The sequence below is a fragment of the Pteronotus mesoamericanus genome, unplaced genomic scaffold (genome assembly GCF_021234165.1).
Source record: "Pteronotus mesoamericanus isolate MK-2021 breed Mesoamerican mustached bat unplaced genomic scaffold, CSHL_Meso_final contig_98, whole genome shotgun sequence".
NCBI lineage: Eukaryota > Metazoa > Chordata > Mammalia > Chiroptera > Mormoopidae > Pteronotus > Pteronotus mesoamericanus.
This window is the reverse complement of record NW_026555295.1, coordinates 6,880,938-6,900,100: the sequence shown is the minus strand read 5'-3', so window position 1 is coordinate 6,900,100 and position 19,163 is coordinate 6,880,938. Positions and strand designations below refer to the sequence as shown.

Sequence of the window (19,163 nt, the reverse complement as noted above, 5' to 3'; positions counted from 1 at the left end):
TGGGCACGCAACTGAATGGTAAAAAAGTCTTTCTGCTTGTGAGTTGCCTTGGCCTGTGCCCAAAAGTCTTCTATAACTGGGTTTTGAAGCTTAATATTATGCTTAGATTAGCTTATTATATTTCACACCAAATAATTTGAAAATTCAGAAATCAATTTAAAATTTAAACAAGTTCTTAAGATATATATCTTAGATTTTAATTAAAACTAAAAGTGTACTTAATATACCTTTTGGCTGAAGGCCAAATGGCCTAATGGTAAAATCATTAGGAGGCTGAGATGTTATATTACCACCCTAGAGTAAGTTTTTGGGATACAAGCAAAAAATTTGTTTAGCCTACATTGACTCAGTCATAAGGAATTGTCTTATTAAAGCATTCTAGTAAAATGTATGTTTTGAAGTTTGATTAGTGTAAATAAAATGTATTTTTTTCTAAATATTTTCATGAACTTTATATTCTTTTAGGTATATACAGCACAGATGATTTATTATGAATATACATGATTTTGGAGGATTTTTTTTTCTTGTGAAGTTTTAAGGCACAAGGTTGACTTTTTTAAAAAGATTTTATTTATTTTTAGAGAGTAGGGAAGATAGGGAGAAAAAGAGGGAGAGAAACATTGATGTGAGAGAAACATTGATCAGTTGCCTCTCACATGTCCCTGACTGAGGACTGGACCCCCCAACCCAGGCATGTTCCCTGACCAGGAATCAAACCGGCAACCTTCCATGTTGTGGAATAATGCCCAGCCAACTGAACCACACTGGTTGGGGCAACATGTGGTTTTTAATTCAGGAAGTGAAAATTCCTATTAGTACTTTTTCTTGAAGACTCATTATCTAAATGTAATTAAATAGCTAAAAATGGTTGGTTCACTTTGTTTAATGCTATGAATGTTAGTATACCAAACAGATCTTTAAAGGTTAGGATTAAGATATCCAATTTACATTGCTCTGCTTGATACTATTATTTGAAATTATATAAACATTTGTGGGGTCAAAGAGGGAATTATATTATTCCTAAAGATGTCTTAATATATTCAGTTTTTATGCTTACTGCCAGTAGGTTTCCCAGTTTAAATTTAACTGAAATATTTGTAAGCATTGTGTACAAAACTAAGTTTTTAAAATAATTAACATAGCATTTTACTCATGTAATAAAAGGCATTTACATGACTTTAACTGATAGAATATAAATGTTATTTGGAAATTTTCTGTTTGAAGTAGAATAGTCAAATATTATTCCCAACAATATGCCTGGTCTGAATAGCTGATGTTGTTTTAATGATAAAATATGTAAGGTACCTACCTCATCATTGGTTCAGAGACTCTTGAAAGGGTGTTGAGTATAGTAGCTGGCATTTGGTCTTCCTCAGTCTTAGGCTAAGGTGAATACAAATTATTTGGTGAAATTCTGAAGTGGGAGTTGACCATCAGTGTATCCTTAGTAAAAGCTATTCATTACTATGCATTGTATTACAGTATACTACTATGTATTGTTATGTAATTGGGATGTTGATGTGTGAAGATAAGGAAGAACAAGGTTTTAGCTAGTCCCTTTATGTGTTTCAATGTTTTGTGATGTCCATGTTATTAAATGAAAAAAGATTATATTAAAAAAAGATTCTGGCAGAGTTTTATTAAAATGAAGTAAAATGAATTCTGATCCCATGGTTGATTTTTTTAAATCGACTATTTAGAACCACATATGCCACTAGCCACATACATTGATTTACATTAATTTTAAGTAAAATTAAAACTTGTGTTCCTCAGTTGCATTAGCCATATTGCAAGTGCTTAATAGCCACCTATAGCCAACAGAAATTATAAGACATTTCCATAATTGCAGCACTTTGTCTAGAGAGTGACAGTGAAAAATGTCCCGTTCCTTTGATCTTTTGACTCCATAGTTAAATAAAATGAAATCTCTTTTTACATTGTTTACGTTTTTGTAAAGTTTTTGCCTTGAAATAAGACGTTGTACATCCCTCAGAGATACTAGTAAATTCAGAACACAGGTGTTGAACAGTATTTGCAACCCAAGTCCTGCCATTCTGCTTTGTTTCCACATGTATCTGAAGAGCAGCATTTTCTTAGATTTAACTTATAGAACTGTGGTTATGCTTGCAGTATTCTTTTCCCCCTTTTAATTTTTTAATTCCTTTAATTTAAATTAAGGGTGTTATGTGTATTAAATTTAAATAAAGGGATTCAGTTTTTATGATTACTAAACTAAGACTTCAGAACTTGTATTCTATTTAATATCTGCAAATGGAATAAATAAGTTTTATAAGGATCAATTTGCCAAAGAATGTCAACTTACACATATACCTGTATTCCAGTCCTTTGTACCAATCCCTCCTTCTCTCTGATATGTTGCATAGATACAAGTAAACATTATTAAACATGGACATTTTTCTGGAAAAACCTGCATTATTTTGGGACTTCCTCAAGCATATAAGCCACTTTAAAAAAAAGGCTAAATGAATCTTGAGGACATAATGCTAAATGAAATAAGTCACAGAAAGACAAATATTGTGTGATTCTTCTTGTATGAGTTACGCAGAATAGTCAGACTCACAGAGGGAGAAAGTAGAAATCTGATTGCCAGGAGGTGGTGGAGGAGGGAGGGAATGGGGATTTATTTTTTAATCAATATACTTCCAGTATTGCAAGATGAAAGAAAGTTCTTGTCATTGTAAAATAATGCAAATACACGTAAAGTGGTTAAAAATGGCAACTTTTATGCTATGCATAAATTACTACAATTTTTTTAAAAAAGTTACAAAACTGTTTCTCCCAACTTTGAGAGTGTCTCAGCTATTCTTGGCCTTCTGCATTGTTATACACACTTTAAATTGGCTTGCCAGTTTCCACACACAAAAAAATCTTGAGATTTTGACTAGAATTGCATTGATCAGTTTGAGTAGAATTGACATCTTTACATTAGTAAGTCCTCTAATTTATAAACATGATAAATGCATTTCTCTTTTTGTCTTTTCAATTTTTCTCAAAAATGCTGTGCAGTGTTCCATGTAGAACTCTTACATATCTTTTGCTAGATTATTCCTAAATATTTGATATTTTTGATGGTATTATAGAAGATTTTTAATGTTTTATTTTCTAATTCATTTTATACAGGAACAATCTTTTTAATTACCTTTAAACTTTCTTAAGCGTACACTTCCATAGTTTTACGTATATTTACATTGTTGCAAAGCCAATCTCCAGAACTCTTTGATCTTGCAAAATTAAAACTGTATATCCATTAAACAAAAGCTTGCCATTTCTATGTACTCCCAGCCCCTGGAAATCAGTACCTACTTTCATTCTATATGAATCTGATTAGGTGCCTTAAAGAAATAGAATCATAAAAGTATCTATCTCTTTTGACCAGCTTATTTCACTTAACATAATGTTCTCAAGGTTCAACCATGTTGTGACATGTGTCAGAATTTCTTTCCTTTTTAAGGCTGAATAATATTGCAATTTTTTTTGTATATACCATATTTTGTTTTATCCACTCATCTGTTGATGGACATTTAAGTTGCTTCCATTTATTGGCCATTGTGAATAAGGCTGTATCACAGTGGCATTGCTTTTACTGGCTGGTTGATTTCAACAGCTTGGCTAGAAAGGATTACAAGCTACCATATTATATCAGGGGAGCAAAAGGTCCATCTCTGTCATGTACTCTTACTTCTATTAGTAGTGTGACAATTAAATTGGACTTTTTCTCCCATACCCATTTCTTTGAAATGCTGAACAAATGATGTTCATTCATGGCAGCGGAGAGAAAATAAAAATAAAACATCCTTCAGGGAAAGTCAGTGAACTGGAACATGGACACTTTGTGTATGTTAAGCATCCAGGTTGTTATCACCCATCTGTTGTCCTCGCCTGGACCAAGTGTTGCCAGGGAAACACCCATCGTGGTCTGTGTTCCTTCCTGCTTTTCTTTGGTGGTTAGCACCCTGGGTATTTAAGTATCACCCACTGGAAGTCCATGGCGTCCATGGGCCTGTCCCTTCTGGTCTTTTTCTTTCACCAGCCCTGGCACTTACCAAGAAGATTAGAAATCTTACCACATTAAAAAATAATTCAGAATGAGTGATAACAGTGGTGACAACCAGTGGAGAGTCTTGGAGAAGAGGGCTTCATGTTCCTCATTATTTACACCAACCAACGAAGTATATTCATCTGCACTTGGCAGTTAATACAGTGTCTCGCAGGGGAGAGGAAATAAAAGTCACAGACTGGTTTTTGTGAAAAGAACTGTTAATAGCAGGAATTGTGTTAACTAATGTGACATGTATGTTTGACCACATATAAAGGGATTTTTACCTCCACAGCTTAATCACTGGAGAGTGAGCCCATCAACTCCCTTCCCCATCACAGACTTCATCCATCCATCTCTCTCTCTCTCTCTCTCTCTCTCTCTCACACACACACACACACACACACACACACACACCCCTCCCCCCCGCCCAAGTACCAGAACAAATAAAGCCAGCACAGTGTTCATTGAGCACTTATTTAGTGGGGTTTTTTCCCCAGCCCCCTCAAGTGTTATCTGCCCTGTGCTGTGATGTAACTGAGGAGTACGTTTGATGCCCTATTCCATTAAAGAAAGGTAACAGGAAAAAATGCCCCATAAGTGGATAGAAAATACATTGTGATCTTTTTAAAAACTTTCATTCTTGATATGAAATGTTTACACTTGCTTGTGCCTCTGCTTGGAACAAAAGAATTTGGGGTTCCACTGTGCCATTGTTCTTTTTGGATAAGGGAAGAGTTGAAGATTAAGTCTCTGTACTGACAGAAATGATGAGGGTGTAGGGAGATCGGGTTGGGATTCTTTCAAGCCCCAGATCTCGCCCTTTCTCCCTACCACAACATTGGTTGGAACAATGAGAAAACTTAGCTTTTCCAATATAATCTTTTATACAGTGATGCCCCAACTTTAAATTCTTAAGGAATTCTATCCTTGTACATATCGAGAAATACGACAAAAAGCCTATGCCATCATTCTCTGAAGGACAAGTTTAGGACTGAGTGGAGGAGAATGGCAAGGAATACTTTGGTTTTAGTGTTTCCCTCCTTTGGAAAAGGAACAGTGTGTGATCATATATAGATACTTCTCTGGAATTCAAGTAGATCCACAGTACACCAGAACTATTTATAGACTTGATGAGTTTTGTGTATCCCATTTGTTGTATTGATGCAAATTGGGAATTCTGAGGTTTTGGAGGTAGTCTTAGAGGACTGCATGTTCTTACCAGCCAGCCAAATATTTGTAGCCTGTAACTTTTCCCGTTCTTGTACTCCATTGTGAATGAACCACTGAACTACTTCTGTGTGCAAGGGAAGTTGACAATACGTACTTGATTTTGAACCAGAAGTGCCTGTGACATTATAGTAAGTGCAACTGAAGCTTTTCACAAGAAAGCAAGGCTCTTTAAGCTCTTTTAAGGCTCTTTTAAGCCTGGAAATAACCCTGGGATTGGTTTGGTTTAACCTTCCATAAAGCTGCTTTAATTACTTCTATAATTCTTTTATTTTTATTTTTTATTGTATTTTTTCCATTACCATTTAGTCCCCTTATACCCCCTTCCCCCAGCAATCACCACACTGTTGTCCATGTCCATGAGTCCTTCCTTTTTGCTCAATCCCTCCACCCCCTAAGTTCCCCACCCCCACTGTCATCTGTTCTCCATCTATGAATCTGTCTCTGTTTTGCTTGTTAGTTCAGTTTGTTCATTAGATTCCACATGAGTGAAATTATATGGTATTTGTCTTTTTCTAACTGGTTTATTTCACTTTGCATAATATTCTCCAAGTCCATCCATACTGTTGTAAAGGGTAAAATTTTCTTGTTTTTTACAGCCGAGTAGTATTCCATTGTGTATAATTCTTTTTTTTTTTTTTTTAGATTCAACCCTATGAAAAGATAAAGGCCAGGGGCTTACCTGATAATATATCTTCTGTGCTGAACAAGTTGGTGGTGGTAAAACTCAATGGTGGTTTGGGAACCAGCATGGGTTGCAAAGGCCCAAAAAGTCTGATTGGCGTGCGGAATGAGAATACGTTTTTGGACTTGACCGTTCAGCAAATTGAAGTGAGTAACATTTAGCCTCTCTCATGAGCTCCTAAAATTGCTTTTAGTTGCTAGGTTATTATAAATGTTACCTTATAAACTAACAGATGGGGATTTGAGCTAGTCAGAGAGCTTGCTTTGTTTAGACTGTTTTAGTATATAGAAAGGTTTGGTTTTCCTAAGGGCATATCCTTGGGGTGAGTAAAAGCTTTTGATCTTTAAATAGCATTTGTGATGGCTGAAATCTCTGGGTCTATTTGGATTCTTCTTTGATCTCCCTTCCTCTCAGCCCCCTTCTTTCTAGTGGCAGCCTTCATCACAGCTGGGATGCTGTGGCTTTACTAACCCCTTTGAGATGGCTGGGGAGAATTTCACATATCTGGTTGGATGCCATGGATGCTAAGAACTGTTCCTGGCTTCTCTCTTACAATGAAGTAATTAATCAGAGACCATAGGCTCTTCAGGAGCCATGGCCTGTCTTTTTCATCTTTTATCCCTAGTTTCTAATGCGGTGCTGGCAACCACAATAACAACACTAACATAGTAGCAGTGGCTAACATTTATCCAGTACGTGCTATCTTCCATGTATCATCCTGAGCTCTTTACATGAATTGACTCATTTGTTCCTCTCAAAAACTCTAAGAGAAGTACTATTATCCTCCCCATTTTAGAGATGAGGAAGCCAAGGCACAGAGAGGTTGATTTACTTGCCCAGATTCCCTAGTTAGTAAGTGCAGAGAATAGAGACAGTCTGACTTCTAAGGCCCTGTTTTCCACCCACTCTCTGTTGCCTCGGCACTTTCCAGAGACTGAAAGGATTTCAGTTGAGGTGTGATTCACAACTCTTGACATATTTCTGAGAGTAGGGAGCCGTGACTCTGTAATGTTTGTACTTTCATCCCCACAGTGCTCTGGAGACACACTAAATGCACGTCAGCACTTGCTGAAGCCCTAGGGCACAGTGGCCAGGCACACAGCTCCAGAGTCAGACTGTGGTTGGGAGGAAGGTGTCCCTGCCCTGCTGCTGACCTGCCTCCTCTCTGGGCCTCAGTCAGCATCTGCAAATTGTAGACAATAGTTTTTCTCTCTCCAAGAGTTGTGATTTAAGAGCAAGTACATGGTAAATTGCTTACTTAGCAAAATGGCTTATGCTACGTAGTTATTTCAGAACTATATATTTGGCTACATACAATGTTTTGGACATTTTGTGATTAACAATTAGGAGTTAATTTTATGCCTTTATGCAAAAGAAAAGTCAGTCTGGATAATCTCATTGTCATTTTCCTCCCTAGCATTTGAACAAAACCTACAATACTGATGTTCCTCTTGTTCTGATGAACTCTTTTAATACAGATGAAGATACAAAAAAGATACTACAGAAGTATAGTCACTGTCGCGTGAAAATTTATACTTTTAATCAAAGCAGGTACAAGGAATAAAAAAAATTAACTCCGGGGGGTGGGGGAGGTGGTACTCCTGGGAAAGGACTTATTTGTCTTGCTTGAACATAGTAACCTCAAGATGTACTGCATATGCCCAAAGCTAATGTTACAAGTGTTTGATGCCTTTAGAGGCTGAACATTTGATATATGATTGTTATAATCACACTGAGGTTCTATAACTTCAGTTCTTAAAAGAGAATCTGCTTGATGTTCTGTTAACATGCCCAGAATACTCGAGGATAGCTTTGCTTTCTGAGGGCATGTTTGGGCTCCAGGTGGAATCTTTCTATATTCCACAATATTGGTAACCTTCTTTCCTATTGTAAGGAATTTCCTGAATATCCTAATACAGGCTCGAGGGAAATTTAATAAATTCTGGAGAAAATCTTCTATTTGTGGAAGGGAGATTAAGTAAAAAGGAAGTATGATAAAGCCCAGGCAACTGGGGAAATGAGGCTTCCATTTTAGGATAGACATGGGTTTATGTGATCCTGCACGGAAGGGATGCTTCTATGTACCTTTAGTTTTTTGGTGTTTTTTTAAAACCTATTTTATCAAGCACTCTTTCTTATGTCACAGGTGCTCTGCCTCCATATTCTAGTTGCTCTTTAGTCTGTTACAGGGCCAGCTCCTCTTCCCCCATTGCCAGCCCCTACACACGTCAGGAGCAGGAAGCCGACTTCCCTGGGCACTGATCTGCTGTTGGTTTTCCATGAAAGAAAGAATACCACCCCTGAATATATGTTCAGACAGCTTTCCCCAAATAGGTTTTCAGGGAAAAGAACAATCCCATGACCAGTGAGTTTGAGAAAACTTAATCTCTCTCTTCTCTTGGATAGTCATAAAAGGTATTATCTTAAAACTAAGAGGTGTCCTCCCATGTGTATGACCATGGAAAAAAATTTTTTTGCAGTAAATGTAATTATCTAGGAAACTGATTTTTGGATAATAGATAACAAGAATTTCCTTAAATGGATTCACATCTGATTAAGTTACTTGCTAATGACAGACTGAAAAGGAGGGAAGTTTTATTTAACATTAAATGCATTTTCTTGAAGGTTTTTCTTGAAGGTTTGCAATGTTCTAGAGTTGATATTGAAAAAGAACTTTTTTTTTTAAAGGTACCCGAGGATTAATAAAGAATCTTTACTGCCAGTAGCGAAGGATGTGTCCTACTCAGGGGAAAATACAGAAGCTTGGTACCCCCCAGGTCATGGAGATATTTACGCCAGCTTCTACAACTCTGGTTTACTTGATATATTCATAGGAGAAGGCAAAGAGTATATTTTTGTGTCTAACATAGATAATCTGGGTGCCACGGTGGATCTTTATATTCTTAATCATCTAATGAACCCACCCAATGGAAAACGCTGTGAATTTGTCATGGAAGTCACAAATAAAACACGTGCAGATGTAAAGGTAAATACTGAGAGGAGTATCTTCACATTTCGTAAGTTATGTAGTTCAGACTTCTTTTTTATTGGAAAGTTTCCATGTGAAGCAGAACACATTTATCCACTTGATAACATTGTTGTAAGACAGAATGACATAGTATTCTGTAGAGTACCCTACGTTCTATGTGATATAACAATGTGTATGTAAATCCAGATTTAATAGTATTAAAATCATTTTAATTTTTTGAATAATCTATGTGGGCAATTTTAACTGAAAAGCGTTCCATATATATTTGTAACAGAAATCTTAAATACGTGAAAGCACTTTCAGTATGTTTACTCGAACCTTTATTTTTCTAGTTTGATGCTTAAGTATTTCTATTTCATTGTTCCTTTAATGAAAATTTACTGTTTCCAGTACAATATGTATTTCTATATTTTAGTGTTTTATCACTGTAATATCTTTGTAATTGCAAAAAAAAAATGCAGTTTTGTTTGGCACAAAGCAAAAATTTGACTTAAAAATTTTTATTGAATTTATTGGTTATAGTTTCAGGTACACAAGATACCATCTTAATATTGTGTGTTCACCACTCCAAGTCTCCTTCCATCACCACTTAATAATCTGATTTTTAAACTTTGCATGTTTAGTGGTAATGAAACTTGGCCTTTGACTAAATGGTGTACAAGATTTTACTAATTACTCACAGGGAGTTAAAAAAAAGTGGGCAGTGTGTGAATACTAAAACGGTCAGTCCCTGAGCTGGGTTCTATGCCTCTTATAAATGTCCATCCCACGCGTGAGTGCTCCCCTCTTCCCACACTGCTGTGGCCTCATGGCTGTAAGGCCACACAGGGGTCCCTTCATGTCCACTTTTGCCTCTTTCTTCCCTTTTCTCCCATTTTTTAAGAGCCAGTCAGAGCAGGGTCTGAGGTGGTAGGACTGATTATTTTGTGATGGGCAGGGGTTTGGGAATAAGAGGAATGACTGTTCCTGTAGCCAGCCTTCAGAAAGTGAGGCAGACTGATGTCTTCCAGAGCTTTATCATGGACAAGAGAGCAGGCATACAGTATAAAATGACAGACATCCTAAATTATTTTCTTTGGTTCTATCTTCATACGTATGTTGCTTTGTATCACAGATCGAATCACTGCCAATGCTTCTTATTTCTAGAGGATTTTATTCTCAGTTTCTCTTCTGTAACATTCATAGGTATAAACAGTGTGGTATGGATGTGGTTGGGAGAGATGTGGAGCACTCACGCAGTCTTCTCTGCCTTTTCTAGGGTGGGACACTCACTCAGTATGAAGGAAAACTGAGACTGGTGGAAATCGCTCAAGTGCCAAAAGCACATGTTGATGAGTTCAAGTCTGTCTCAAAATTCAAAATATTTAACACAAACAACCTCTGGATCTCTCTTGCAGCAGTTAAAAGGTTGCAGGAGCAGAATGCTATTGACATGGAAATCATTGTGAATCCAAAGGTAAGCCAAAGTGCTGGCTCCCTGGTTCCTGAGATCATTTTAGGCTACACACAGACCCACTACCCTAGCCCCACTGGCCTGCCTAGTGCACTGGTCACTCCTTTTGTCTAGTCAGTCTCTCCAGGTCCTGGCCTTGTCTTTGAGAGTCTACATCCAGCCCTTCAGTGTGCCGACATGGTGCCCTTACGTGGTCCTGGGCTGTGGTAGTGGCAAGAGCACCAGGCCCAAAAGTAGAGGACCTGCCTCAGCTTACTTGCTGCTCTGATACTTATAGGGCTTTTGGCCATAAGCACCTTTCTGAACCTGTGGTTCTTTATCATAAAATGGAAATATTGCTGAGTGGAGGAACTATGACACTGAAAAAAGATCACGTTTACCAGGTTTATGCTAGGTGCTTGATCAATGTTAGTTCTCAAACTTCTGTTTCCTTCGATGGATCTCTGAAACCACTCCCCAGACATTAACGAACATGGAACTAGACTGTTCAAACCTGTTTCTTTCCCTCCTTCCTTTTCTTACAGACTCTGGATGGAGGCCTGAATGTCATCCAGTTAGAGACTGCAGTAGGGGCTGCCATTAAAAGTTTTGAGAACTCTCTAGGTATCAATGTTCCTAGAAGCCGTTTTCTGCCTGTCAAAACCACATCAGATCTCTTGCTTGTGATGTCAAACCTCTATAGCCTTAATGCAGGATCTTTGACAATGAGTGAAAAGCGGGAATTTCCTACAGTGCCCTTGGTTAAATTAGGCAGTTCTTTCACAAAGGTATGTAATTACAAAGATATAATATGCATGTGAATCAGAATCTAATGTCTCTTTTAAGACTGTTGCTGCTTTCATCAGGAAGAGAATGTTAATTCTTTGTTAACAGACATAGCCCCTACCATTTACTGGGCAGTGTTCTATGTCCTAGGTATTTAGCAGTAAATAAAACAGAATAAAATCCTACCTTCATGGATATTCTAGTGGGGTAAGGATGATGATAAGCAAATAAATTGAATGTATAGTATATCAAGTGGTAGAAAATGCTATGAAAAAAAAATACAGCACGAATAGGAATGTGTGGGTGGGGCTGGCTGTGGTATCATTGTACATCAGTGGCGAGAGACAGCCTCACTGAGAAACTGTGTGTCATGCAGGTGTCTGGGATGAAAACTTTCCAAACAGGAATAGCAAGTACAGTCAACCCATTCCTAACACAATAAGTGGAATCCCAAAAACACAATCACGTAAAATGTTGAGAGGTTAATGCAATGATGGTGAGCCTTTGTGGCTAGTCTGTAGAGTCCTGCTATTCTAGTTCTGGTTGGGGTTTAGTGCCACCTATGTATGTGTGTACGTACGTATGTATGTATGTATGTATGTAGTGGGTCCTATGGCTGGGCTGGAATTTCCAGGATAGCCATCTGGCCTCTTAGTAGTCTCCCCATTATTTGATGCCTCTTTTGTCAGCCTGGTTGGACTGGGAAAATCCTGGAGATGCAAGGACCCACTGTCTTCTCACATCCTGAGATGGCATTGCTAACCATATTTCACCTAGCCTCATTCCCTCCCTCCCAGTCTCCATACCCCTCAGGAGATAAGAACTTTAGCTGCCTCAATTTGAGAACAGGGGCTGAGTGGGAAATGGTTAGTTGCTCTGAGGAAGAACGTGTTTTGGGGACATTTGAGAGCACAATAAGGCTGGAGCAAAGTGAGCAAGTAAGGGACTGGGAGTAGGTGGATTGTGTAGAACCTTATAACTGAGTATTGGGAATGCTGCTTTTTTTTTTTTCCCCCCTTGTGTGGATGAGAAGCCATTGGTGAGTTGTGGGCTGAGGGGTGAATCAGGGAGACTGGGGAATAGGTTGTTGCAGGAATCCTGGCAAAAGGGAATGACATTTTGGACCACAGTGGTAGCAGTGGAAATAGTGAAAAATGTTGACATTTTTCAGAAATGAAAAATTCTGAGGTATTTTCAAAGTTGTACCTATAAGATTCATTGTTGGCATAGATAAAAGGGTGAAAAAGAGTAAAGTTGACTTCAAAGTTTTTGGCCTATGCAACTAGAAGCATGGAATTGCCATTTACTGAGATGGGGTATGGCTTAGGTAGAGTAGGCTGAGGGGGAGTAGCATGGGAAGTTAAATTTTGGGCACACCATGCTTATTAGACCTTCAAATGGAGAAGATGAATGTAACTCTAGAGGGATCTAGAAGAGACAGGTACATTTGAGAGTTGTTAGTTTATAGCTAGTATTTAAAACCATAAGATAAGGATCATCTACACAGTGAGTGAGGAATGGAGGTGGGTGCTCCAAGAACTGAGCGCTTGGGTACTCCCAAGACTTAGAGGATGGCGCTAAGATGGAAGAAGCAGCAAAGGTGACTGAGGAGTTAACAGGTTAGGAACTGGGTAGAAAACCATGAATGCTTATGTCCTGAAAGCCAAATGAAGAAAAGAGAGAGTGATCATCTTTGTCAAGTGCTACTGCTGAATCAAGTAACATGAAAGAGAATTCACCATTAGACTGATCAGCAAAGAGGTTTTGGAGACTGCCTGGTATGGATTTAAAACAGAATAGAAGAGAAATTGGAGACATGAATGTAGACAACTTATTCAAGAATTTTGCCCTAAAGAAAAACAAAAATGGAACCACAGACAGAAAGAAATATAACATTTGGGAGGGTTTTTTTGTTTTTTAAAGATGGGAGAATTTACAACATGTCTATATATTTGTAGATGTGAAGTGATGCAATCAGGAAGGGAAAATCATTAAAGAGGGAAAAAGGAGAATTGCTGGACCGTGTTCCTTGAATGGGCCATAGGAAGGGCTGGTCTTAAGTTAGAGTAGAAACAGTCCCACCTGAGTACTAGGAGGAGCAGAGTAATGGGTGAGGTGGCAAAGGCGGGTGGGCATGGTAGCAGTGGTAGCAGAAGCCAATGAAAGTTTTGTGATTGCTTCTATTTTTCTCAGCAAAAAAGGGAAACAAGGCTATCTAGGACAATTTCTAGTGCCTATAAATATAAGGAAATAAGACGCAAAGGCAGTAACCATTTATAATGATAATCTGTGCAGCTGCTTTTCATTTTTCCTAAATCCTACCCATCCCTAAAGCCGAGCTCCAGTCTAGTTTGCTTGAGATCATGACGACTTCTCTTTTTCCAACTAACTCCAGATTATCTGAACTACTTATCTGGCTCTTAGCATGCTCGATGGTTATCCTTTCATTTTTTTTTTTCCTCTAATGTCTGATCTGCTCAGCTGTAAATTGCTTGATTGTAGGAACAGTGTTATCCCCTGGCCTCTCCGGTACAGGATCCTAGCATATGGTGAATGCTTATTAACAAATAGGTTCTTCCCATAGAGGGCATGAATTTGGCCATAAACAGAATATTTTTACAGTTCAGTTTAACTATTCTGTAAATTTAATCCCTAACCCATTTTTGAAACAATTTATATGTTTACATTTTTCTTTCAGGTTCAAGATTATCTAAGGAGATTCGAAAGTATACCAGATATGCTTGAATTAGATCATCTCACAGTTTCAGGAGATGTGACATTTGGCAAGAATGTTTCATTAAAGGTGTGTTATAAAAATTACAGGTCCTATGTAACTTTACAAAACAGGTTCTATTTTCTAGTCCTAAATTTGCCTTTATTTTAAGGAATACTTCCTAGTCTGTACAAGGTGTTTGTAAGATACAGCTATAGCTAAAAAAATGAAATAGCATACTATAATAGTATTAATACTGTCTTCCACATATATACAATACAATTAAACTACATAAGCGTTATATATGGGAATTTTGTGGAACATAGCATTCAAATGGAAAGCACACACTAATATATAATTGAACTGGTACTATTTTATTGAAATATGACAATCTTTAAAATATAATGACTGTTAAATTAGCATTAGCTCATTAAAGATGACTATTTGAAACTAAATGAAAGTAGAAAAAATGACTTCACTTATACTGAATATAACCTATTCCTATTAATCTGTTGTCATCAACTATTATAAGCAATAGTCATTCACATTATTGTAGTACTTGGGTACTTTTATAACCATCATTCCAGCCTATTTTAAGAAATAGGAAAAACTGTAGGTATAAGTATTAAAGCTCCGAACCAGACACAACAGTATTTTCCTAATCAAATTGTTTTTTAAAAATCCCATACCTAAAACCCTGGCCAGGTAGCTCAGTTGGTTAGAGCATTGTCCTGACATGCCAAGGTTGTTGTGGGTTTGATCCTGATCAGGGTACATACATACAAGAATCAACTAATGAATGCATAAATAAGTGGAACCACAAATTGCTGTTTCTTTCTCTCCCACTCTAAAATCAATAAATTAAAAACACACACACAAAATAAAATTCCATACCTAGATTTCAGCTACTTAAACGATCTTATTAAAGCTACTTAAATGATCTTGAAAAAACAAAAACATATATCAAGTTGAATTTTATTGCTCATACTGCCTTATCTAAACAGTCTCACTTAAGATATGAAAAATTTGAGTAAATTGTTTTTAATAAAACTCCCAAACTGATATGTAAATATAAACTAAGCACCTTTTAGTTTCTTTATGGAAGTAGGTATTCTGGTGGCCTTGCAAGTAGTTCTTTGAAAGGGCCAGTCATGTTGTAGCACAGGATTCACTTCCCACTCCCTGTACCACTTCTGATAAGGAAACAAGGAATCTAGAACTATTGCCAGGACCTGTTAGAGGGGACTTGGTACAATTTTCTTTATCATGTTGTTTTTCATGTTTAATGTTGTTTACAAATAGTTACTCCGTTGTAAATGGAGTTCTACATAAACTTGATCATTTTAGGAAAAGTCAGTTGCATTTCAGCTTGAGTTGCAAGTACATTTTTGCTTTTTGTTTTCCCTGTCACTTAGGGAACTGTTATCATCATCGCAAATCATGGTGACCGAATTGACATCCCACCTGGAGCGGTATTAGAGAACAAGATTGTATCTGGGAACCTTCGTATCTTGGACCACTGAAATGAAAAAATACCGTGTACACTTTATACTAATTATGGGCTAGTTTCTTATAATGAAATGTTCTCTAGGATTCTAAGATAGGCAGGTATGCTACTATTTTACTGTAACCTGCAGTGTTAATTTTCAAAGAGTTTTCTGCCTTTTTGCATAAGAGTATGCTTTTAGCCTAAGAAAAGCACAGATGGAAGCAATACTTTTCTTGTTGGAAGAGGATCCTGAGTGTTCACCTTAAAGTGCAATATTGTTTAATCTTAAAACTGGGGCAGCTCTGCTGAAAAATATTTTAACAGAGGCCTCAGTGATGGTCACTTTGATTGCTTGTGATTTCAAAAATAAAGCTGTGAAGCAATACGTGTGTATGTTTATACTTGTCAATGCTAAATTTATGAAATGGTAAAGAAAAAATGGTTTACTCTTCTCAAGAGTTAGTTACTATATCAGTTGGAAGATTTGTTCTTGGAATATGTATACTCACCAGTTACCTAAAAAAACCAAGTGTCTACACTTCTAAGAATCTTAACCACATCATTATTCCCATAGGAATTAAACTTGAAGGTATTTAGTACCTTTCATTTAGTTCTAAAGCTGGGATGCCTGCCATGCTTTCCACAGACTCTCCATTTATTTAACACAAAGTGGTGTTTCTTTTACCAGCTTAAGGAGAGGGGGTGGGTAGAGGTAAGACATTTCTTTCACATCCTTGTTCTTTAGTATTGTGGGTGTGGGTATAATTTTTAAGAAGTTTCCTTTCCTTGAAGCTTCATTTCTTGAAGCTTGCTTGTTGTGACTAAAAAATGTTCATGAATAACCTTTCAGACCAGGTCTACTGGTGGTATAATTTGTGGCTTTTCTCTAAGAATCAACTACGTTTTCCAATTCTTCCATACTTGTTTTTTGAGTAGGCTGCTTGTTTAATTTAAAGTTTAGTGTATCCTGTAAAAAAAGTTGTCTTTTAAAGTCTGGTAATTGTTTACAGCTTTATTTCAGACAGACATTTGAAAGCCGGTGACATATACCTCTGTAATGATAAAGGAAAGAAAACAGGCTTTTCTTTTAAGAAACCAAAAAGCACAAAATAAGACTATTTCATTGTACATAATCACCACAAAGTTAGGCACTCCAACAGGGTTAGGCAAGATTCCTGGTGTGAGGTGAGGCACAGGCACTTTCATTTGTAGAGTGCTGCTGATTCTAATTTTGAAGGTAGGTATTATAAAAAGTCTGTAAATAACTTACTCATCACTAATTTTCTGGCCCCAACACAGGAGCCTATATTTTCTGTTTCTCCCTGGGCTTTGTTCTTATACACATCAAAATTAACTTACAAACAAGAACCCAAGGGAACCATATTCCATGTTATCGAAATGTTAAAATGAAAACACAAAGTAGGCAGAATATATAAAAACATATTCTTACCTCTGCTAGACATAAAAAGGAAAAAAAACAAACAAACCCAACCCTTTCGTAGATATTTTTATAAAAATACAACTATTAAACTGCAGGCTTTCATATACCACTTCTGAAAATTATTTAAATTAGTTGCATAAATAAACACCAATATCTTATTTTGTATTACTTGTGATCATCCTTTCAAGGACTTAGACTACTCTGGAAGGCTTCCCCCAATTGACATAGAGTGGTGGTGGAAGGATCAAATACATGACACATGAAGCCTGAAACTTGACATTGGTCACTAACACGAAAATTAAATTCCTAAATCCAAGCAATCAAAAGTTGTTTATTTTTTATAGAAAGATCTGTAAAAAAATAATTTTTCAGTTTTACTTTCATAGAGAAAACTTTCTACAGAGGTTGACTAAGATTTTAATATTTTAAATTGTACCATCATTAAATAAGGTGGGACACCATATGAATTTCATTGCACTGGAAGAAATGCAAAGCATTTTTTAATATAAAGTATACAGAGCATTCTAGTCAACTACAGCTGTGTTACAGCTATGTGTTCTTTTGGATTTGGTCCAAAGAAACCTGAGTCTGTTTCCAGAGAGAATAAGAAATGTTATAGACACCTGATCAGCTACTCCTCACTGAAGGAAGCACAAAACTGGCATTCCTTGTAGATTCTACTGAATACCAGTTTCCCAACACTGATGCTTTCCTTCTCCCCTTTCCCTACCCCAGTTCACTTTGGGTTCCAGGTTGAGTTCTTCAATCACAGGCATCCATACTTTCTTTATAAACATACATATCCCATGGTCAGATAGGCTACAGTTTTCCAGTATGTCATCACCTCTTCTGTTCCCAGATCTCGGCCATATTTAGGTCCAAATCTTTAAGGCCTTTTAAGGCTTGAAGATTTCCAGTGTAAAAAGCTACATCTGCTGTGACCAACCTAAACATTGGAGAGAAAATTATTTTTAATCTCATACTTTCTATTCAAGTAAAGTAGCAATGCTCAGAGTTAACAGTCCTATCATAGCTGCTAGACTGCTACTCAAAATTCAGATTTCCTAGAGATCAAATGTCAATACACCTTAGTGGAATTCTTGCTGTCATATAGTGAGACCACTTGGTGTTCTGTTCCAACAATAAACCAATGCAAGTTGGACTCAATCTCAGAATTAATTCTGTCCAATAAAATAGATTTATCTTAAAACAATGAAATAGAGAAAATAACAAGTTAAAACTTTTTTGATCTGTTATCGATAGAGTACTATGACTAATAAAATCATAGTACTGATAATCAATACAACAACATTTGATGAAAAGAGAATTGCACTGAGCTGTCACATTAATGCCTATAACCTGAAGAAACTCCTGGCAAGAACACTTAAACAGAAATATCTGCATAAATAAAAAATAGGGACAGATCTGATTAAATGCATACTTTGAAAGATGTAGCCCATGGAAAAACAAACAAGAAACCTTAATTTAGTACTTTGTAAAAGAAGTCCAGCCTTAATATTTTAATAAAAACATAAGTTCTGGATTGCTGGATTACGTTGGGGCAAAGGTATTTAAGTACCCTTCATATTTGTACTGCAGTCTAATTTATAAGTATTTTTGGACTTACGTATTCAATGTTTCACCTTCTATCACATGGCACAGTTTACTAAGGACCATATTTTTTGTTTGAAATTCATCTAATTTAGGGTGCTTTAAAATCTATAAAAAGATTCTAAATTATTATACTTCTTGTGATAATATGGTAAGGACAATGAAACAGACAGCAATGGTTCAAAACAGAATAAAGCTTTTCTAAGGCAACATCCCTACATTAAAAACTAAAATTAACAGAAATCTCCATTTAAAAATATCAAGTTATGTTTAATAAACACTATTTAGTCTATATGAGAAAGTGCATAGAAAATGTTTTACATCAAAACTGAAAAGCTGATAAAAAGAGAACATGAAACCAGACATTTGCAACTTACATAACCAACAAAGAATTAGAAGGCATACAGAAAAATCTAAAATCAACTAGAAAAAGATAATACCCAAAAGAAAAATGGGCAAAGAATATGAACAGGAAAAGTCACAGATGAGAATCTCTGAATGCCTAATCAGTGTATGAAAAGGTAAACAGGAATTGCAAATCAAAATACCACTGTCTTCCATAAGACTGGCAACAAAAAAACCTTTACAGCAAACATTGGCAGGATATGAAGAAACAGTGGGAGTGTAAACTTGGTAGTCATTTTGCAAAACATTCTGGTAATACCTGGTAGAGTGGAATCATACATGTGCTCTAATCCACTTGTAAGTATATATCCTAAAGAAATGGTCA

At 36.6% G+C, this 19,163-nt stretch overlaps 2 protein-coding genes across 9 annotated transcripts in view; one reads left to right on the top strand and one right to left on the bottom strand.

The window, feature by feature from the left end:
• UGP2 (UDP-glucose pyrophosphorylase 2) overlaps positions 1–15,764 on the top strand; it is a 62,793-nt gene extending 47,029 nt beyond the window's left edge. For all 5 annotated transcript variants that reach the window (XM_054586903.1, XM_054586901.1, XM_054586902.1 and 2 more), the window contains exons 4-10: positions 5,933–6,118; positions 7,390–7,523; positions 8,661–8,958; positions 10,220–10,417; positions 10,939–11,181; positions 13,878–13,982; positions 15,308–15,764. In XM_054586903.1, coding sequence (XP_054442878.1) covers positions 5,933–6,118; positions 7,390–7,523; positions 8,661–8,958; positions 10,220–10,417; positions 10,939–11,181; positions 13,878–13,982; positions 15,308–15,415 — 1,272 coding nt within the window. In that variant the 3' untranslated portion in view covers positions 15,416–15,764. The remainder of the gene's footprint in view (positions 1–5,932; positions 6,119–7,389; positions 7,524–8,660; positions 8,959–10,219; positions 10,418–10,938; positions 11,182–13,877; positions 13,983–15,307) is intronic.
• Positions 15,765–15,981: 217 nt separating this feature from the next.
• Positions 15,982–19,163, bottom strand: part of VPS54 (VPS54 subunit of GARP complex) — a 99,694-nt gene continuing 96,512 nt past the window's right edge. For 2 of the 4 annotated variants that reach the window (XM_054586895.1, XM_054586896.1), the window contains one exon: positions 15,982–17,768. In XM_054586895.1, coding sequence (XP_054442870.1) covers positions 17,663–17,768 — 106 coding nt within the window. In that variant the 3' untranslated portion in view covers positions 15,982–17,662. The remainder of the gene's footprint in view (positions 17,769–19,163) is intronic. The other 2 variants (XM_054586894.1, XM_054586897.1) reach the window with 1 other exon arrangement.